The sequence below is a fragment of the Notechis scutatus genome, chromosome 1, assembly GCF_049901735.1.
Source record: "Notechis scutatus isolate UNSWTSFEM ecotype Mainland chromosome 1, rNotScu1.2, whole genome shotgun sequence".
NCBI classification, from domain to species: domain Eukaryota; kingdom Metazoa; phylum Chordata; class Lepidosauria; order Squamata; family Elapidae; genus Notechis; species Notechis scutatus.
Window position 1 is genome coordinate 48,412,848 of NC_142009.1, and position 23,375 is coordinate 48,436,222.

The following is a 23,375-nucleotide window of genomic DNA, read 5'->3' on the forward strand; positions in this document are numbered from 1 at the left end:
ATTTCTACATTAGATGCTAGGAAAGTCACTTTTTAATACAATTATTTACTTCCTGGGAAAGACACAAGAAAGCATACTTTGTCTGTTTGTTATTTTGGGTGGGGGGAAGAGGTTGGTTAAAGCTTCATGCAGACCAGGCAATATCTACCCACAATTTAGAAAGTCACCAGTAATTTTGATGGTGTTTGAACGAAAGTCATCTTCCTCTCTGTTATACTGAATAAAAAAATTGGTAGGTCAGTGTTTTGTAAGATGAAACAATCTGTAGTCTTTATTTGATTTTATGTGCTTCTATCCTGCTCGTTTTCCTGATGATGCTTTAGTTCACTTACCACCCAATTGCAATTTTCTGTTAGGCATGGCGACCAAAGAAATGTACAATTAACAATTAAAGTCAAACAAAGACACATGTAATTAGAGATACTGATCCCTAGTGATTGGTGATATGAACTTGATTTTCAGCTCTCTTCTCTGCTGGGTAACCAGGCTAAGCAAAAAAAAGAAGAAAAGAAAAGGAAAAATATTTTCAGAGAATATGATGTGTATTTTGGGCATAAAAAAATATAAGAGGAAAACTCATTTCTTGAAGAGATCAATTTCTTCAGCTAGATATTAAGAATCTCCTCCGAAAACCAAAGATGATAAATCAAAAGTTTAATTCTTCATCTTGAAAGCTGCTTTCCTTCTAAGCTATGCTCAGTTAATAGCTTGAACTTTTGAGGCATTCTCTCTTGCCAGACTTAAAAATGGAAATGGAATTTTGTTAAGGAATAATTGTTGGAGAGAATCTATTTGATATCCAAAACGGAAATATTTCTGAAGCATTAATTCTTTTTTCTAGCTGCCTTTGTTGGTATTTAGCGATCAGTAAGGCAATATAAATGCACATATCCACTTATTAGAAGTATTGATTAATTAAGCAATTATTAGCTGATTTGCTCCAGCTAATAAATAAAAAAAAATAAAAAAATGAAAAAATAATAAGGAGCCACAGTAGCACAGTGGTTAAATGCAATACAGGTAATCCTTGTTCAAAGTTACAATGGCACTGTAAAAGTGTCTTATGACCATTTTTCACACTTATGACCATTTCATCACCCTCATAGTCATGTGACCAAAATTTGGATGCTTGGCAACTGACTCGTATTTATGACGGTTTCAGTGTCCTGGAGTGCTGTGATCAACTTTTGCGACCTTCTTATAAGCAAAGTGAATGGGGAAGCCAAATTCACTTAACAACTGCGTTACTAACTTAACAACTGTAGTGATTCACTTAACAACTGTGGCAAAAAAGGTCATAAAATGGGACAAATTTCACTTAATGTATGTTTCGCTTAGCAACAGGAATTTTGGGCTCAATTGTGGTTGTAAGTTGAGGAATACCTTTATTTCAGAGAAATACTGCCTACATTGCCCCTCTGCCCATAGCCTGGAGTTTGATCCTGACAGGGTTCAAGGCTGACAGAGCCTTCCATCCTTCTGAGGACCCAGATTGTAGGCGACAATAGGTAAATAATGCTTCTACATTTGTAAAACTTCCCAGAGTGTGCTGTAAACCACTATGAGGTGATATAGAAGTCAAAAGGCTATTGCTATGGCTAGAAAATTTTTACAAGATACTGTACTGCAGACTCTCATCTTTCTTTTTTTAACTTTTTTTTGCTTAAAACTGTTAATATGCAACTGATATCCACTGTTCTTAGAACAGTTCTGATGTCATTTTTAAAAAGTCTCATTTGTATTGTATTGTTGCTGCTGTTTGGAAATTTTTAAAGGTAGAGCATTTTGAGGAGATAAGTTGTTTGCATCAGGAGGTCTATAGAAGGTAGAGTTTTAGTAAGCAGATTCTCAACATAGAAATTTTCCCTTCTCTACAAATTGGAAACTTCGCATGTTTTATTTTTGTTCTTATTTACTTATTGACAAGTTGATCAAATTGGACTGGTTGTGAGAGTCATATGTCTTACTTACTGACAATTCCTAATATATTAATGTATCATGTAATAACTCTTACTTCCCTTAGAAAAGAGACTCACAGGACTTAATAGGGTTTCATTCTAATAATACTTGGAATTTATTTTTTTCTTATTGCTCCTCTTTGTAAGACAGCTGATAATATTATGCTACTGCCATTTAACTAAAGGTTTCTTATTTGTGCAGAATACGAAGAAGAACTTGATAGAAAATTTGAATTGGAGAAAAATACACTGGGGTTGAGGAAGGTAAGGTCAGTGAGATTAATTAAAGTGCATTGAAATGTGATTGAGACTGAATGACAGAAAGCAATGCTGAACTTTGAGGCCTAGTGTGTTAAATTACGTTCAAGATGAAAATAGAACATTTTGATACAAACTGTGATAAAACCTTTGTCCATCCAGTGCGACATGGCTTGTCAAATTGTCATGATATGACTTGTCAATTTTAAATGGCCTGTGGTACTTAAAAGAAAAATAGAATTAGCATTATGTTAAATTTTGCATATTGTTTGCTGTATAGCCTTGAGCACGGTTCTTTCTGCAGGGTGGGCTAAAAAGGCAACACTGTACAGTTAGTCCTCAACTTACAACTACAATTGAGCCCAGAATTTATGTTGCTAAGTGAGCCATTTGTTAAATGAGTTTTGCCCCATTTTATGACTTTTCTTGTCAAGTTAGTTAAGTGAAGTGCTCCAGTTGTTAAGTTAGCGGCATGGTTGTTAAATTAATCTGCCTTCCCCATTGACTTTGCTTGTCAGAAGGTCATAAATGATAATCACATGACCCCGGAAAACTGCAACTGTCATAAATATGAACCTGTTGCCAAGCATCCAAATGTAAATCACATGACCATGGGGATGCTGTAACAGTCATAAGTGTGAAAAATGGTCATATGTCACATTTTTCAGTGCCATTGTAACTTCAAATGGTCAATAAATGAACTGTTGTAAGTTGAGGACTACCTGTAGTTACAGCATCACAGTTTAAGCCCTACGCTTTTATACATGCATACAACATTGATACACAATCAATGTGTGCAGTTTGTTTTGACTCCCACTGTGGGTACTAAAGTTTGAGTGTGCAAATAACTGCAATAGCTGCTGTCATGCTCACCTTTCAGTGCATTCTATTTCTTCATAATGTAAGTTAAAATTGCTTGGAAACAATAACTAAAAATATTTTTTTCTTGTGGGGTACCACAAAATATTGATTATTATGCTAAAAGGTCTCAGATTCAATTTCTTTTTTAATGTGCTGCCTTATATCTGAAAACATTCCCATGTTTGTGTTGTATTATATGTATACATTCAAGGGTGGCTTTTAAACAGTATGGTGAACAAGTTGTTTGAAGGAGGATATGGGATTGCAAAGGAAAAAAATTGTAGCATTCTATCCTCTGCTGGGTAGAAGTCAGTTCTTTGACTTAAGTAACTTTATCTAGGGAAGGACTATGAATTGATACCCAGAAAGCCACTAGCTTTTTTAAATTGTGCATTCTCAGGAGATGTACGGCACAAGAACCCTAATTACATTCTGCAGTGTATGCCTATGTTAAAATTGATAGGCTTGCCATTCCAAAACAGTCTTCTAAGGTGAGAGTCACTAAATATTCCAAATGAAACTAATTTATAGAAAGTGCAACTTAATTCAGCACAACCAAAATTACTGAAGGTGCTGACTGGAAGAAAATTTGGCTGAAGCTATTTTTTGCAGAAAGAATTAAAAACAGACATCTGCACCTAAGCCTACAGTTGCCTTCGTTTTCATCCTTCCATGCCTTAAATACCCCAAATACCCTTGTATCTGAAAACGTAACTTATATCTGTAAAAAAACAAAAACACCTTATATCTTGAAAACATACCCAAACATGGGCATGTTTTCAGATACAAGGCAACACATTAAAAAAGAAATTGAATCTGAGACTTTGAAAATGTACAGGCATTTGAGAAATCAACATGCCATGGGAAACATAGGAGGCTCAGGAAAGGAAACAGCGAGTGAGTGGTTCCAAAAGGTCAACTGGAACAGAGAAGAAAGCCTGAAAAATAGACTCAGAGAAAAAGTATACATAGGTGTGAGATACAACTGAATATCATCAGCATAATAATACTGTACTTCACCCCATACCATTGAAATGACCTGGCTTAGCGGCTTCATATAAATGTTGAGTAGGAATGGGGAGAGAGTCAAACCTGGAGGCATCCTATATAAGAAGAGCTGTGGGGCAAACTTTCCTCGTTCCTCATTACAGCTTGGAGTCCATCCAGGACAAAGGAAAAGAGCATTGTGTCTCCAGCTCTTCATTCCTGGAGACATCAGCAACTTAACAGTCAATGTCATTGAAGGCTGCTGAGAGGTAAGGAGAGCTTGGATCCCTGTCCAGCTCCCTCCAGAGATTGTCCACAAGTGCATATTTCAGTTCCATATTCCAGAATGAAACCCAATTGGAAGGGTATCCAATAATCCAGTGATCCCCAACCTTTTCTATGCCGCGGCCCGGTACCGGCATCAGCTGGGCGCCGCGGCCCGGTACCGGCATCAGCTGGGCGCCACCATCTTTTTTTGATGAAAAAGTGCTTCCGGTGAGCTTTCTACCCGGAAAAGCTCACCGGAAGCACTTTTTCATCAAAAAAAGATGGCGGCGCCCAGCAACCAGCGGCCCGGTAGGACTTGTTCCGTGGACCGGCACTGGTCCGCGGACCGGTGGTTGGGGACCCCTGCAATAATCCACTTCATCTAGGGGCCCTCTGAGCTGCAAGGCAATCACTACATGGTTACAACCACCCTAAATCTGTTCAACAGACTGTAAAGTCATTTAAAGTATTTGTCCATCAGCCAGTTCAATCTATTTGTTGGTATCTTGCTTGTTATGTAACATATTCAGTTGTTGCATAATGTCAAAATTGTGTGGCTTCAACTGGGCTCGAGGTCTTGCATACATAGGTGAGAGCTAGTTGTTTTAAACCCATGTAGAAACTTCATTCTGTATTTCTGCAGCTCACACCTATGTATACTTTTCCTCTGTGCGCAAAACGTAATTACTGAACTGGTAGTAATGCCGGTTGAATCCCACCCCTGCTTTCTTCTCTGTTTCAGTTGACTTTTTCGAACAACTCACTCACTGTTTCCTTTCCTGAGGCTCCTGTGTTTCCCATGGCATATTGATTTCTCAAATGCCTGTGCATTTCCAAGGCTCAGCATGTTTTTTGTTGACATTTGTGTGCTTTTGTGTTCCCTCCTTTTTAGAAGCAGAAGTAGCACAATACAAGTAGTCCTCATTTAGTGATCACAATTGGCCACCCTAACCCTAACCCAGCAACCTGATTGTTAAGTCAGGCAGTCATTAAGTGAAACTGTGACTGTGCTTACCATCATACTTCAGCTTTCCTTTCCTTTATAGACCCATGAAAGTTATAAATGTGAGGATTGGTTGAAAGTTATTTTTTCATCATCATTGTAACGGTGAACAGTCACTGTACAAAGCCTCTAAACAAGGACTATAGGGGGAGGGTAATTGATAGGATGAGGATAGCTCAGCCAATGATAACTAATGGTCTTTATTATAGCTTAGCTTGTGACACTTTCTGGCTGCCTGCTTCTCTCTGTTAAATAGAGCCAGCACTTATATGAAAATCCTATAGCACAGTGGTCCCCAACCTTTTTTGTACCAGGGACCAGTTTCCAAGCACAAACACTTTTTCAAGGACCGGGGGAGGGGGGAGAAAGAATCGAGTTTGGTGGTTTGCTTGCAGACCTTTCATTACCTGACTAGGTAACATCTGATGTTGTTACCTAGTCGGGTAATAAAAGCGTCTGCCAGCAAACCATCAAGTTCAGGGAGCCTCGGCCCTGCCTCCCTCAGCCCCATCCCTCAGGTGTCTCCCTCCCTCCCTCAGGTGTCTGCCTCGTTCCTCTCAGTCGCTCGCTTGCTGCTCCACCAGCCCAGGAAGAAACTGCTTCAAAGAAGCCGGGCGTGTGTGTGGCTTTTCCTGTCGCCGCAGCTCCTCCAAAGCGCCCGTTTACCCCACCCCGCCCACCGCTGCGCGTGTTCAACCCAGTGCTCCGTTTTGCCTGCCTGCCTGCCTGCCTTCGTTTTGGAGCAGCTTCGGCTGATAAAAAGAGGCGAATAGTTATTATTCTCAGCCGAAGCTGCTCCCAAACAACCAGACAGGCAGGCAGGCAGAACGGAGCACTGGGTTGAACCGCGGCGGGTGGGGTAAACGGCGCTCGGAGGAGCTGCGGCGACAGGAAAAGCCACCCCCTGGCTTCTTTGAAGCAGTTTCTTCCTGGGCTAGTGGAGCAGCGAGAGAGCGACTGAGAGAGGAACGAGGCGGGAGGAAACCGAAGCTGCTGAGCCAGAGAGCAGGACAGGCTTCGGTTGCTTCCTCCCTCCCCTTCTTTCATTTGTGTCCTTGATCCCGATCCCAGCAGCATTCACTGAAGGCGAAGAAAGCTGCCATTTTTTTTTTTTTTCCTTTGCGGCCCGGTACAGAGTGCTCCACGGACCGGTACCGGTCCGCGGCCCGGTGGTTGAGGACCCCTGCTATAGCATACGCACATTTTTGTATTTAATATGAAAGGACCATTAGCTGTTGCACAATAGTTTCTTTTCTCATATTACAGGACTACAGATGTTGAGAAGTAAAAGCTATTTGTTGCGTTATAAACTTTTATGGCAACATATTTTGAGTTTAAAGCAAGAAAGCAATTCTTGGGACATGTATCTGAAATCTGTGCCACACTGCTCAAGGAATAATGGAAGCATAAACACAGACAGTGATGATTGTCTGCTTTCTGTTCTAATTTGGAAATTCCTTTTGATCAACACTGTGCAAAGGATGTGTTGTTCTTGGCAGGTTTCCTGGGAATAGATTCCAAAAGTGAATATTACCTTGCAATTTGAAAGGGAAGCATTAGGAGACAAAAGGAAATAATTTTGTTTATCTGTTGCTATCTCCTAATTTTCTGCAATTTGAAATAGTGACTTACAATAAAATGTAGGCATAAAGAAGAAAATATGTAAATAAATGCAGCTATCAATTGACAGTTTGTCATAGACCAATAAAAGAATTTTGCTTCCCTCTCTGATGCAATATTTGGAAAAGGCTACTCAGGGAGAGAATTTCACCAGCCAAATGGCAATTAGTTGCAGCCATCATTTTGATAGCGGCCCATTTATTTATTTTTTTGGCGGGAGAATTCCCTATTTCTCCTTTTCTATTAAATGGATAAATTCTCTCATTATACTTTAAATATATAAACAGACTTAACATCTCTTTTTAAATGCAAGCCACAGTGGTTTGGTAAGAGAGAGTTTCTGGTAAAGTCAGAATAAGTATAATAGCTGGCATTAGCAGTAGCTTCTGTCCAGAGCCGAATGGTGCGTTTTGGAAAGGGGCATTCTCACAGCATCTGTCTCCTCCTGTTCAGGTGATACCTTTGTGTCAACATCTGAACACAAGGGCAGTGGGTAGGTCTTTCCCTTGTTAAGCTGTACCATGACAACACTGACATCCCCTAAACTTCACTGAAGATGTTACCTAGCCTGGAACGTTCGGAAACCAACCCCCAAGCTAGGAGAACGAACCTTCACCCTCATCCTACACCCGAGCTCAGTGGTGGGATTCAAATACTGTTGCCACCAGTTCAGTGGGCATGGCTTGGTGGGCATGGCTTGGTGGGCGCGCTTTGCACGCGTGCCCACACTTTGCAGGCACACGCATGCCAAATGCGCACTTTGCGCAGGTGCAGAGGTGTTCTAACTCGCCTCCTGCAAACCTGCACGATCCTGGTCGCTTCAGCAGCTGCCACATGGCACTATTCTGTGCCGCGCAAAGCAGCTGCGCTTCAAATTCAGCAGATAAAAGTGAGTATAGAAGTTCGGGCAGGCGGATGGACCCAACAGCAGAGCGGCAGAAAGAACTGGTTCAGTCTCCGCTGTTCATCGCTCCTACCGGCTCTCCAGAACTGGTCGAATACCACCACTGCCTGAGCTACAGATATTTGCCACTGTTGTGAATATAGGGATGTTCAGTGGTGGGCTGCTGCTGGTTCAGACTGGTTTTAGCCAACTGGTAGTTCCGACCATCAGCTGGCCCCTCCCACCTGCTCCCGCCCTATCCTGTCCTATATTTCCTTCTTTCTGGCTCAGTTGAGTCACGGGCACAGTTGATTTCCGCACCTCAGCTGTTCTACTTACTGGGGCTGCCCTAGAAGGTAAGCAGCTGAGCTTCAAATTGCAGCTGAGCTTCAAATTGCTGTATTATGAACTCTGCGCACAAGTGTGATAGGGTACTTACAGAACCAGTTGTTAAACCGGTTGCAGCCCACCACTGGGAATGTTCCTTGCTGTTGGCAGCTATTTCTGGAAACAAAAAGAAAACTATGTAGCAGTGTAGTCAACTTTTTGTAATGGCTATGATATCTGGCCTACTAGATTTTGAGACTAAAATACAGATGCCTTTGACCATTGCTATCTACATTGCATCCTTGTGGGACTGCAGTTACCCAGTGATTTCCGCCCATAGCATCAGGTCTTGTGGAGTGAGGCAACGTCAACTGTGGGCTCCTATAGAATATTGCCTTCCCTGTTATGGTGCCTGCTCCCAAAGATGCAGACCCCATTCTTACCTTTCTGAAGGCCATGAAATCCTGATCTTTCCTCCAGGAATTGGGCCCTTTCTTCTGCAGCTGCCCATTATGTATGGCATAGAAGAAATTTTAATGAAAGGCCCTCAGCTTGGTTTTGTGTTATGCATGTGCGTATGCTTTATAAGTGTCGATGTTTTATGTCTTACGTTGCCACCCATGGTTTCATTGGATAGATAGGCAGCTTTATATGTTGGTATTGGACTTCCAATAATGATCTTATGTGAAGGTGTCTTCAGGAAGTGTAAGGGAATGTCCACCTTGGACTTAAAAAATATCAGGCGATAGAAATGAGAAGCAACCAAGTGAGAACGCCTTACAGCCAGCCACCAAAGCTAGCTTTTATTAGCATTAGTGAACCTACATGGAACTGCCTCTGCAGTGAACTTTGTATTACAATAAAAAAGTTTGTTCAAAAAGAAGCAAAAGATATTACATTGAAGTGCTGAAACCTAGAGTATAGCAGAAAATGGCAAATTCATGTAGCTAGAGTTCTTGCAACTGCATGTATTGGAAATAAATTAGAAAAATAAATAAATTAATGAATTTCCCACACTGTTAGGTGCTTATATCTAAGTGGCAAGATAGGGGTAATAAGAAAGCTAGCAGCCTGCTTATAACTATAGAGATTGACTCTTCAATGCTGTCATTGTATTATTACTACTATATTCTCTGCTCATGTCCAAAGTTTCTATAACATATAATATAGAAATCATTCATTGTTGTTATTTTGTGCATTTGAGCTAGTCTTGACTCCTGGTGCTTGCCTGTAGTTTTCTTGAGAAGAAATGGTTTACTGTTGCCTTCTTCCTAGGGTTGAGAGTAAGTGACTCGTTCAAAGTCATCAAGCTGGCTTTGTGCCTAAGATGGGAATAGAGCTCATGATCTTTGGGTTTCTAGTCTGTTGCCTTAACCACTATACCAAACTGGCTGTCATTGAAATCATTACTTACAGGCTATTTATGGGATTCTTATAACTGAAAAAAAAAAAGAAATAAAAGAATAAGCGGGTAAAGACTTGCTAAGTCTTACTGTTGTGTTCTATGCAATAAATCCATTTGTGTTACAGTATTGTATTTTTTATGGTTGCTAGTATGAAATATTATAGCAATGTGATATAAGCTTCTCAGGTTTGGGTCTCCATGATGTGTATCCTTCATCTTCAGCTAATATGGAAACATTTCGGAGATAATAGGAATTTCAATACTGAACACCTTAAATGTTCCATTTCTTTATAAGTAGATTTCAAAAAAGTTTAATGACAATTTGGTTCTCTTGATGTCTAGGATCCAGTTGATTTTGAATGGAGTTTCTGGATGGAATGGGGCAAAGGATATATACTGTGGCTTCTTTTTGGCCACTTGGTGGTATCACTGGTATCCAGCATTTACATGGAAAAGGTATGTGATTTTGTTTTCTACTAAACATTTTCTCATTTGCTTTCTACTAAAACTATAATAACCTGTAACTAAAACTACAATAATCCGTATTTAGAATATAAATGCTTAAATGATATGGTTTGTCAGTTTTTGTTATTGCTGTTGTATTTGCATCTTCCCTTCAGTGATGCTTCAGACTGGTGACTGTGTGGGACACTGGGATACAACTGAATCAGGTGTTTCTTCTTGTTTATATGTTACTCATGTGAAAGGCTTTCTTGTGAATATGGTATTGGTTCCCTCCATGAACACCATCTTTGTGTTCATCAAAGATTGAAAGGGATTCAGCAATGCTTCTGGATTCTCTACTGTAACAGAGGCTCCAAACAGTTGAGGCTTCTGATCATTATGAAGAAGCATCCAGGAGTGCAAATCTCCGTTACTTCAGTCTTTCCTTTGGCACATATAGTATAACCCAGTATAAGAGTCCAGCTTTGATGCCCTTGAATCATGTTGAGGTCTCTCAAATAAAAATATGTGGAGAGGGTTACATTTTAAAACAAAGACAATATGAGGACAGTTTGACTGATAGCCCTCATTTCTTCTTTCTGTCTTCCCTTTATTTGTTTTATTTATTTGACTATCGGAAGAAATAAATGTGATATATGGGAACATCACTGCACTGAATTTCCCCTAGGTAGCGGTTGTGATATTATAGTGTTCCTTAGAAAAAAAATGCTGTATTTTATTTGCATGATGTCTTGGTAAAAATAGGAACTGAGTGTTTTTAGGATGAGGCACAAAGCATTCTGTTTCCCCTTCTACCTTGGAACCCTTCACTTTGCTGCCCTTGTCACTTTGCAGTCTGCCCGGCCTCCTTGCACTCCCCTGTCTCTGTCACCCTGCATTCTGCTGCCCTGCACCCAACTGCCTCCATCATCTTGTGTTTTGCTGTCCTGCCATTCCTGTGCTGCACTCTGAACTCTGCCCTGCACCCCCCACTGCCCTGCGCTCAGCTGCCCCTGCTACTTTATGCTCTGCCCTACACCCTGGTGCCCCCCACAAGCTCCACCTTGGTCTCCGCTGCTCATGCCTTTGTGAAGCCAGGCACACCTCATCAGTAGCGGGAAGAAGAAGGCAGGGGTTTTGCAGAACACAGGGCAAGGTGGCAAGGGTGCCTGGCAGAGTGGCAGGAATGGTGGGGTAACTGGGTGGCTAAAAGGGAAGAGATGGGGTGTCAGCATTCCAAAGAAACTCCTCATATCCAGATAGGCAGATGGGGGGACTTGAAGCGCACCTTGCAGTTGTAAATACAGATTGAATTTTAATCACCGGATTTCAGAGATGCTGCAATGGCCATAACTTTGAGGTCTGGGCATAGGTATAATTTGCTTAGCACCTTTGTAACTTCAAATAGTCACTGAACTATTTGAAGCTATATTCTCATTGACAGTATAGGACAGCAATCTAAGTATACTGTCTATCTGAATAATATCACATTTTAAAAATACCTTGTGGGAGCGTTACAAGTAACAGGTAAAATGTTGCTATAATTACAATGAAAGCAGTTGTGCGATTATTTTTAAAATGAAAATAATTATTTTAGTTTGTTGATTTGAAGCCAGTGCTGTCAGAATGATTTTTAAATCAACAGTATATGCTAGTTCCTACTGATCATCTTAATTAAGCAAGGCCTGTGAATATTTTTATCCATTTTAATAAGAACATTACTTTCATGCCAGTGTGAAAGAGAGAACCCTTGTAGTCAGGGGTGGGATTCCAATTTTTAAACAACCGGTTATATGGACGTGGCTAAGTTGGTGGGCGTGGCTTGGTGGGCATGTTTTTGGCTGGGCATGGCCAACTCAATATCACTCATATTGAGGCACGCATCTCCTCGCCTGGCCTCTCATGACTGTGGGGATGCTGCAACAGTCGTAAGTGGGAAAAATGGTCATGTCACTTTTTTCAGTGCCATTGTAACTTTGAATGGTCACTCCACACAAGCAAAGTACCAGCAAAGGAGGAGAAAAAAACTCCAGAGAAGTTCCTGAGACAGGAAGTCTAGTCCTGCCAAGAATGTAATAAGGGTTAATGGAAAGGCAGTTTCTGTAAGGAACACCAGAATGTTTCCTTCCTTCCTTCCTTACAGGATTAGGCCAGTAATTTCTTCTAACAACCAGTTCTTCGAACTGCTTAGAATGTTAACAACCAGTTCTAGCGAATAGGTGCGAACCGGTAGAATCCCACTCCTGCTTGTAGTTCCTCAGTTTCATCTGAATGCTTTTTTAAAAATACGTCCAAATGAATAACTTCACTCATAAAAAAAAAATGACTGTGGTAGTTATGGTTCAGAGAATTGGTTTTCAAAGGAAGCATGGAGAAAAGCAAAATGTCTCCTATCTACAATGTTTTTACTTGTCCACAGCAGCATGTCGCATTATATTACAACCCTGATGTCACACAAGCCTGGGAGTTATCTCAGTGTTATCGCATGTAGTTTTTCTCAACCTTGGCAACTTTAAGATGGGTGGACTTCAACTCCCAGAATTCCCCAGCCAGCAATAGGAGTTGAAGTCCACCCATCTTAAAGTTGTCAAGGTTGAGAAACAAAGGCATACAGTGTTTGGCTGTTGTTCAGATTCCTGTTTAATCACACTGCTCTGTAGTTATGGGCCCAAAATAAGATAATGTCAGGCATGTAGAGATCTGAGTAGGTCTGAGTAGAGGCAAATATGATAAATAAGAGTAAGGCAAGATTCTCTAATGTTAAACCAAGCATCTTTCTCCTTATTCTATGTTTTGGCATGTTGTATAACTTAGTAAGGAATGTGCCCTAGTTTATGGAGGCAATGGAATGCCTACGTAAGATTAGTTTTCCTGGAACAAGTCTGATGGATCTGAAGGGAGATTCAGCATTTTTCTCTGAAAAAGCCCATGAATTTGGAAGAAGGCTGAGTTTTCAAACATATAGTAGTCAATTTATTGCTCTATCTATCTGCTAGGATAGCTACCTGATAGAGTCACTTGGTAGAGAGATGGGCAGCATGGATATTTAATAAATAATTTCATAGCTGTTTCTTAGGTTTTATCTATTCGTTCAGTTTCTGTGGCTTGTTGAAAGTGCTTGTGGAGTCACCCCCTATTTGATACATCTGGCCTAAAGTAACTGTGGAAACATGTTAACGTTGGTATGGCCTTTGCTGACTAAAAGATCTTTGAATCCCTCTTCTTCCTTCGAATTGCAGGACTGAAAATAGAATAATTTCTTCTGAAAACTAAGACTTTGAGCTTCACTACCTCCTTTCTGCCTATTAATTTTGAGTCTTTTGAATAGCACTTACTTCAGCTTAGATGTACTGCTTGCCCTGGGCATCCCATCCCATTGTTTTTGGAAAATAGTAATTATCTTCAAGTTGTTCAACAGTGGGAATAAGTTGGCAGGGTCCCACACATCTTCCTTCAGAGCTCACTTCTAATGAACTCCACGCTGAGTAGTGCTGGATGGATGCTGTGTTATAAGCTTTTTAAAATTTGAGGGATGAAGTTATTGAACTATGACAGTAAAAAAGTCAAGGGAAAAAAAGAGATCTATGTGCTCAGTTTTAGATAGGAAATGAATTTATGAGGCCCAGGGGCGAACTAATTTTTGCTTGTTTCTAAACAGCAAGTTTCTGTGCTTTTCCTTTGCAGATGTGTTTTTTCAGAACAGCAAAGTTGTTCCCATTTCAAATTTGCATTAGAAAATAATATTTTTACGTGCATTGTTTGCCTAATATATTCAAGTTTTGTAAAGAGTCTGCTCTACAGTATTGTGTTTCATAGTTAGAATGGTTTGAATAATTCTTGTCTTCAAAGGCAGACATGTAGAGTGAATATGTCTGGGTGAGCTTGAATGGGTAGTTGATGTACCCTGAATGTATCTGCAGTGATTTTCTCAGCTAAAACTTCTCTTAGAACCCTTTAACTCTTCTTGAGGCCAGAGGGTATTTTTTGTTTTTTTTGAGTGAGCTGCTCATTTAAGCACAGGGAAAAACAATTTGGTGATGGGATAATCCTTAATTCAAAGATGAATTAAGTGTGTGTGTGTGTGTGTGCATGTGTGTGTGTGTTGTACATACAGTATATATTTAATTTATTTGTCAACCTGTATGCCACCTCAGTAGTAGAATGGCTTGAGGAAGCTTACACAGTAGGATTAAAACATCAAGAAATTAATAGCTAAAAACAAACAAAACCACACAAAGAGAATTTCATGCACATTGAAGAAGATAATGATATAAACAAATTCTCACAAATTATTATGGGGAAGTAGACTACTGCATCCCAGGCCAGAATCTGATAAGAGAGCTAGACTGTTACAACTTTGCGGAAGCCAACAGTGTCAGGGCTATTTGGATTTCAGTGACATTCTGGTCTTTAGATTTCAAAAGATTACAGTGCTTTTAAGCTTTTCTAGATCTTACAAGTTAGGCAAAAACAACAGGAGAAGAAAAATCAAATAGGCATCCAGAACATGCCAGTTTTATAAGTAAACGTCAATTTGAATAGCACCCGGAAGCGTACTACTATACCTTGCAGAATAGTGGTATTACATGAGTGAAATGAGCCATGCTATAGTTACTGTTTTATAATAAACAAATCACATTGGGTAATCAGCTCTTCTAAGCTTAATTTTTTTCACATAATTCTTCTCAAGCTGGAACATGTTGACCGTTCCCTCTGCCCACCTATGGTTTTGAGCTCCTTTGAGAGAGTTGGGTATATTGGTGATAGGTTAAACATTCCCTTATTCACATACGACATTTCATCATCCATTCTCTCTGACATTTCAGTGCAAACCTTGGTTTCTGATGGTGTATGGAATTGCTGCCTGTTGGTTTCTACTGGGGTCCAAAGGACTGACTATGATTTTTCTACATGTCAGTATCTCGTATTTAGTAGCCCAATTGAAAAATCCAGTGCTTACATGGTTGACTTCTTTGCTTCTGTTGTCAACTCTGCATCTATCTGCTGTAGAAGAAGTGAAGGTAATTATACACGTGTAATTTTTGTGTGTGTTTAAATAAATTATTTTGTAAAAGTCTGGGATTTTGAGAAATTTAGAGGAATCACTCTTAGAAAATGGTGTAGTATTCTTAGAATGTTTCCATTTAGAAATAAAATATGTAGTCATGTATATTAGTGAAGATACAAAGTTACGTTTATTTTACCAAAGGAAAACAACATTGACCAAACCTGATAAATATTTTTTTTTTAAAAGCAAGAGTTGGGTTGACTCCTTCATAGCCACAATGTAAGCATAAAAAATATTAAACATTAAATGGTTAGTGGCTAAAGTTGGGATTTCCTATCTGAGGCTGATAGTAAAACATAGTGTGAAGGAGATGAAAATAACCTAAAATTGACATAGAGTAAGCCAGATGGATTTTAAGTAGTTCTGAAGTAGCAGCAAAATCATATACCAGTAAATATATCTAGTACCCTTCAGTACTGCAGTACAGTTGGAAGCAACAGTTCTAGAATTTTATATATGCTTATCATTTGTAATATTGATCCCTGTAAAACAGTGTTTCCTAAAGAGTCAGCTTTCTTTATTTGAGAATCTGCACCAGCATGTATGTGTATACAGAGATGTATATACTTATGCATATGTATGTACTTTTTACATATGTATGTAAAAAGAAATAAATATTACTTTATGCTGTGGGCATAAGCTGCTATAAGGAAAGGGAGTTTTGGATAATGCAGACACTTTCCTTTTGCTTTCTGGAAGATTCTTTTCCTAAATGCATAGCAATTCCATACTAAGGCTAGCTTAGAATAGTTTAAGTGAAATAATTGGGAGCTGTGGTGGTGCAGTGGCTAGTGGTTAGAATGCAGTATTGCGGGCTAATTCTGCCGATTGCCAGCAGTTCAATCCTGACCGGCTTAAGGTTGACTCAGCCTTTCATCCTTCCAAGGTTGGCAAAATGAAGACCCAGATTGTGGGGAGCAATATGCTTACTCTGTAAACCACTTTGAGAGGGCTGTAAAGCAGTGTGAAGCAGTATATAAGTCTAAGTTCTATTGCTATAACACTATAGCAATGGAATAAATTTGTTAGCTCTATTCCAACTTTGTCTAAAGCTACCTTTCACCAGTAAAACCCATAGAAAGTGTTTGGATAATATGAAGTTATTCTGGAGTCTTTCTTTTATAAGTCTATGCACATGCAGATCTCAGGTTTTTGGCTACGGAATATTACTTTAATAGCTATATTTTTACATAATCTTCAAATTGGTTTCATTTTTTTCAGAGAGGCTGGTATGCCAGTGAAAATGAGTACTATCTACTAGTTTTCACCCTGATTGTGCGCTGTCTCTATTATACAAGCTTCAGTCTGGAATATTGTTGGGATAGGACTACTGAGATGACACAGCATTCATTCCTTTGGATGTTGTCATATACATTCTACTATCCTGTGTTTCATAACGGACCTGTTATCACCTTTGATGAATTTTATGCACAGGTAACAACACTTTGGATTGCTTTGATGTTCTTGCCAATATGTTTTTGCGTTGACATTTTCTAATAACTTACTTCATGTCGGAGAAAGCAACAGGAACCAAAATGAATTTGCATGAAAGCTTTTGGATGGTTTCTGCAATAGGAGGAACCCAGATTTTACACTAAGTAAAGGCATGGCCATAGTGTTGATTGGATTATATGGATTTTAACTTAACATTCTAGCAAAACAGAATTCGTTATGAATAAATGTCTGCATTTATGCAAGAGGGGAAAATACTAAAACATATAGAATTGGGATGAGAATGGAATGAACATTAGGAATGCAATTAAATGTCAAGCATGAGTTAGCAATGTGATGATTCTGGAAAAAAAAACTCTGATGCAATTTTACTTTTCAGTTATAGACCCATACATGTCAGATGATGATGATGATTAGCATATGGTACTGTAAATTAGCCAGGAGACCACAATGCTATTGTAAAGTAGTAGTTTGGCTGCCAAGTTACTAGCTTTGCTGTGAGACACACTCTCACGCTTTACAAGATATGCCACAGGAGGGCGAACTGGCTTCACACCAGAAAAAAAGATGAGGAGGTCTTCCTCCATTATTATCCAAGCTCCCCTCTCTTCCCTGGAACTGCATCACAAACAGGTGTTGCAGCCAGGAAGGTTCAGAGCTGGCAGGAATCTGACTGCTTATATAGAGCACCAATTCGTCTCCCCACTGAAGGGGTACCTATTTATCTACTCGCATCTACTCAAACTGCTAGGTGGACAAAAGCTGAGGCGTGTGGGAGGGCAGAGCTGGCGTCGTGATGATACGGCATGCGATCTTGGAGGTCTGAGATCACTGCCGATATCTTTGCTCCTGGACGGTCCTATCAGATCTAAACTGTCCTGAAGAGATGGTGAAAATGAAGAGCGCATCCTGTCAATCCCAAGGATACCGCAAAGTCCCTGGTAGATCCAGGAGAAGCTCTTCTTGCCAGTGGCAAAGAGGCAGCCATTAAAGCTGCTGAAGTTGGGACAGCTCCGAAATGGAAGAGAACAGAAAGAGAGAGTGTGCCGGTTTGGTGAGAACTTTTTCTTTATTCTAAGATCTGAAAGGACACCCTAAGGAAAAGAAAGAATCTGTAAAAGTTTTGACAGAAGTGATTAAGCAGTGATTTTAAACAGGAATGTCAAAGTAATGTTTTTTTTTCTCATTGCTGGATTTTCTATACACGATCTTGTATTTTGAAACTGGACTGGTTTTTTCATTTACATCTATTTTTTTTTCTCCTTTTTGATTTTGTAATATTTTAGGCTAGAGGCTCCCTTTAGTTATCTCTTTTTTAAAAATATGTTTTTCTTTTTTTTATCAATTCTTATTATATCTTGCTTGGAAAAGGAGGGGGAAAGAAACTTTGTAACACTGCCAACTAGAGGCTTGAAAATATTCTATTTCCCTATGACCAGACAAAGCTGAGAAAGAAAGAACTGAGACTCTTTTTCAAGGACATTGTCATTTGATAAGATAGAGGGAAGAGCATGGGAGAGTATTATTGCAGGTGCTTTTCTGGGTTTCTATCAACAGCTGGAGTCTGGTGTTGAAACCGAGGGGGAAAAAAGGTGATAAGTTTTTGGAGAAGAGAGCTATAATAACAGCCTTGGATAATTAAACAAAGTGCAGTGTGCTCTTTTAACTTTTTCTAAGTTGTGCTATCCCTCCTCACCAGCTTTATTGTATTTCATTTTATCCTTTTTTTTTTTGTAATAACTATTTGGGTTTTTGGCTTTGTTGGAGCTTATCTTTGTTTTTCTTTTTTTCTTTGGAAGTCCTATCTGTACGTTTGCTTTTTATTTTAAAGGGAAAGCCTTTAAGTATTAATGTTTTTTTTTTAAGGGAATAGCATTTTTTCCCCCTTTCCTGGTATTTTTGTTTTTTCATCTACCTTTCTGGTTTATTCTTATGCACTCTTTCCTATTTGAGACCTTTTAATTGGATTAAGGTGTTGAAGAACCTGAATAATTTTTCTTTTTCTTTTTTTCCCTTTTTTTCCCCAAACCTTTTTCTTCATCTAACTATTGATTGGATTAAGGTATACAAGAACCTGAAGAAATTTTGTCCTCCCTTTTTTTTCTTTTTCTTTTCATTCTTTTCATTATTATTGGGCTTCTTTTTTCTACTATTTTTATTTTTGAACTATAATTGGTTACTTCACAATTGGATTAAGGTTTAGAAGAACCTGAAGATTTTGAATTGCTTAAAATGAGTAGGAAATTTACAGCTCCTGGTTCTTCAACTTCTACTTCTTCCTCTCCACCATCTGGAGGACAACGTTCAATACAGACAATGTTAAAGCAAGAAAAAGAACAAGAAAAAGTGATTCTGCAGATGATTATGCAAGGAATTCAAAATATTCAAGCAAGATCAGAGAATATTGAAAAGAGAATAGAGAACATTGAACAAAGAACAGGGAAAACCGATGAAAAAGTGGAGAAGATCCAACAAATGATGTTGAAGTATGATGAGAGATTCCAAAAAATTGAAGAAGAAGATAAACAAAGAGACAAGAAGATTGGAGATATTGATAATAGATTAACGGTGGTTGAACAAGATAAAAGTGGTATGTTGAGATGGGAGATGGATAGATCAGAATTCTATCTTAGATTCCAAAATGTAGAGGAAGAAAAAGGACAAAACTTAGCTGAGATAATGATAGAAATACTGGCTGAAGCTTTGGAAATAACTCAAGAGAAGATGATGGATGGAATAGATGAGGTTTATCGAGTTTTCACAAGATATGCTATAAGAAATAGCTTACCAAGAGAAGTTCACATTAGATTTACAAAGAAAGCCATTAAAACGCAAATATTGCAAGTGGCAAAAGAGAAAACATTGAAATATAAAGACAAGGAGATTGTGGTCTTGAAACAAATACCCAGAAGAGTGAGAGAGATGAGAAGAGAATACCGATTCCTGACTAAAATGTTACTTAAAAAAGAGGTGAATTATAGATGGCTGATTCCAGAAGGCTTAATGTTCACATGGCAAGAACAGAGACATAGAATTGACTCAATTGAGAAAGCAGAATTATTTTATACATAATTTTTTGGAGGGAAAGAGGAAGAGGCAGAAAAAGAGATCTCACTAATTGAATTCCAAGAGGACTGCCAAATGGCGACTGAAAAAGAAGAAGGTGCAGTTGGTGGAAAGGTGGAAGCCAAAGAACAACGTGAACTAAGATCTATGAGAGCTGCTAAACTTAATTACAAAATATAACCATGGATTACAATTAATATAAATGGACTTAACTCAGCCGTTAAAAGAAGGAAAACCTTTCATAAATTAGAGAAATTAAAATTTGATATAATTTGTCTACAAGAAGTACATATTAAAAAACAATATGAACAATTGTTGATACAGCCAAAATTAGGGAAAATATTTACTTCCTTGACACAATGTAAGAAAAGAGGAGTGGTTTTATATATTAAAGAGACCACCCCAGCAAAATTGATTTATACTGATGATGATGGAAGAATACTAATGGTGGAAATAACGGACAATAATACAAAAACACTACTGACTGCAATCTATGCTCTGAATGACAAACAAGAAGAATTCTACAAAAAATTACATATGAAAATAATTGAACTGGACTATGCTAATATAGTTATGATGGGAGATTTTAATGGAATTGTAGACAATAAATTGGACTATACAGCACAGAAAACAATAAAGCAAAACAGAAAGACTCTCCCTAAATCTTTTTTTTAAAATGGTGGATGAAATAAAGTTAAAAGATACATGGAGAGAAAGAAATGCTAAAACTAAACAATGTACCTTCTGTTCAAATAGACACTTATCATGGTCCAGAGTAGATATGATATGGATGTCAACAGAATTAATAACTAATATTCAAGAAATAAATATTGAAACAAGTACTTGGGCAGATCACAATCCAATGACAATTAAACCGAAAGGACAAAAAAGAAGATCTTGATGGATGTTAAATAATACTATTTTAAAGGAAAAAGACTTCACACAGTGGATGGAGAAAGAATTGGCTTTTTTCTTTAGAGAAAACAAAAAAGAAGATACATCAATTCAGAATGTATGGGATACAATGAAGGCATATGTTAGAGGCTTGATAATAGACTATACAAGGAAAAGGAATACTATGAAAAGACTAGCCTCTAAGGCCTTAGAGGATGAGTATAAAAGACTTGAAAAAGAACTACATAAAATGCCACAGAAAAAGGACATCAAGCTAAAAATGGATATAATTAAACATAAAATGGGTCAAATAGAAAAAGAAGAATTAGCACAGAAAATTAGAGGTGCTAAACAGAACTACTTTGAAGACGCAAACAAACCAGGTAGATGGTTAGCATACAAATTGAGAAAGGAGAAAGAATCAAGAGAATATTGATGAGGAAAGAGTTAAACAGTATGCTAATTTACCTCAGATACCTAAAGAGATTGAAACAATGTTAGAAAGCAATATAACGATGATGGAGTTAACTGAAGCACTCAAGAAGCAAAATAATGGAAAGGCGCCAGGCCCAGATGGACTTCTGGCAGAATTTTACAAAACATTACAAGAATTGTTGAATCTTCCATTGCTAGAAGTTATGAATGAAGTTATGTTAAAGAAGAAGATACCTAAATCATGGTCAGAAGCCTATATTACACTTCTTCCAAAAGAGGAGGCCGATCCATTACAAATTAAGAACTATAGACCCATTTCTCTACTAAATGCAGGTTATAAAATTTTTGCTTCAATATTGGCAGAAAGACTTGGGAATACACTAACTCTAGATTCCCTGTGTTGAACAGACTATTATGCCAAGCCTGTTCCTTTTGATTTTGAATCAGTGAACGTGTAAATTGAAGCTATGGTGATTTTTAGAATTGGATATTGAGTTTTTGCTATTAGATTTAGCCCTGTTTTCTCAAAAATAACTTCAACCCTGTGAGACATGAAAGGTGTCTGTATAGAGCCGATTGCATGTCAGGGGTGGGGGCCTGGAGAGAAAACCAGAGTTTTAGGCATTCAGAGAAATAATTTTTAATAGCTTTGGTACAAGCCCCTTTGGGAATTCATGGCAGAAAATTCCTTTTGAATTTATATTAGATGGTTATTCTCATTAGCTATTTTAATTGTATTTTTCGTACTTGAAAAATTCATGTTGATGAGATTTTAAATGGGTAATGTTTTAAATATTCGGCCTGTTCCCATAATTTGTTTTAAATAGAAATGGTCTCTCTGGAGGGAGCTGGGAAAAGTAGAGTACAGTTTGCTGTTCCTGTTGATAAAATAGATCTATATGTTTATATAAAATTTGGGAAAAGTATATTAGTACACAGGAAGTTCATTGACACGAGGGAATTGTTTTGTGTGTTGTAACGTGTCTCTCCTAGTACTCTTACAGCTACTCTGCCTTTGGGGAACCCTGTTTCTTAGGCTCTTAATATCCCTCTCATCAGGCACCACTCTTTTTTAGAACTGGGTATTGGGCTGAGTTCATCAGGCTGTTAGCAGTTCTGATCAATTTCTGTATGCTCCCTTGAATCAGGATGGGACAACTTGCTGCATCCAGCTCCCCATGGCCAGCTCCCCACTACCAACTTGCCGCTGCCAACTCACTGCAGGGCAACTTCACAGAGCAACTTGCTGCAGGGATAACTTTCTATGGGTAGCTGAAGGGAGACCTGGGCAAGTGAATGAGCAGGTAGGCAGAGCACACAGAGTGGCGGAGGTGGATGATGGGGGAAGCAGTGGCAGCTGGGGGATTCCTATTTTCACATATCCTGCCGCGACCACTGCGCCAGGCTTGAAGCCCTGCATGATAGTGTTGGTGGCTCCGACCCTAGTGTGTTATTGCTGCTGCCATCACCACACTGGGCTCACAATTGCTGCTGCTGCCATCACTGTGCCAGGCTTGCAGCTGCCATGGCACCAGGCTCAGAACCATTGCTGATACCATCGCTTCCCCACCTCCCACCCTTACTGCTACCATAGCCATCCCTGGCCTCTTCTGCTTGGATCCTGGTGTGGCAACAGCGAGGGGTGTGAAAATGCCTGCTCCAACATGCTCTGCTTTCTGCCCACCCATTCGCCTGTCTGCCTGGATCTCCCTCTAGCTGCCTGTGGTGAGTTGTCCCAGTGGTGAGTTGACCGTGTAGAGTTGACCTATGGTGACTTAGTGGCGGTAAGTTGGCAGAGTTCTGAAACTATGTTGCTTTCTACTTTGCAAGGAAATTAGCCACCAGGTGGCCTTAAACATCGCAGCTGCTATCCATAGTTCAGTATTTTAATGTTGGCTATGTAACAGGAAACAGGTGTGTCTACATGCCTTAAGAAGTCTGAATTGCATGCATCATAACTGAATTAACAACACTGTAGGAATTTGTTTCCTCTTTTCTCCACAGTACTTTGAAGATAGTTTCTTTAAAGTAGTTGCAGATAGTAAGATGTCATTAAAGTAAGATGTCAGTATAGGCAAAGCATCCGGCAAGCTTGCAGAAAGATTTAATAAGAGTCATTAAGTAATTTTCTATTCTTTACGGAGAATAAGCCAATCATCTGTGTAATCACTTCCTAGCAACGAACAGAAGAAAAATAGAGAGGGGAAAAATAAAGTAAAGAAATTGGAAGTTGGCTAAATGAGGAGTTTCCTCATTCCTTTTTTACAGCAACTGAGGAAATAGCTTCTTAAAAAGTCCCTAGAATTCTACTTTATATTTAATAGAATAAAAGCCTACAATGGTCTTAGAGAAGGAGGAGATCAGTAATCTTGTTGAGCTGGAGTTCAATATAATCCTTTTAAATGATTTTGTAGAGTTGTACAAAATATAAAATTGCTATATCTAAG

The 23,375-nt window shown here is 38.9% G+C and overlaps 1 protein-coding gene across 1 annotated transcript in view; it reads left to right on the top strand.

Moving 5' to 3' along the window:
* Positions 1-23,375, top strand: part of HHAT (hedgehog acyltransferase) — a 197,241-nt gene that overhangs the window by 5,704 nt on the left and 168,162 nt on the right. The window contains 4 exon segments of the mRNA XM_087963324.1: positions 2,161-2,222; positions 9,912-10,025; positions 14,840-15,034; positions 16,303-16,515. Coding sequence (XP_087819450.1) covers positions 2,161-2,222; positions 9,912-10,025; positions 14,840-15,034; positions 16,303-16,515 — 584 coding nt within the window.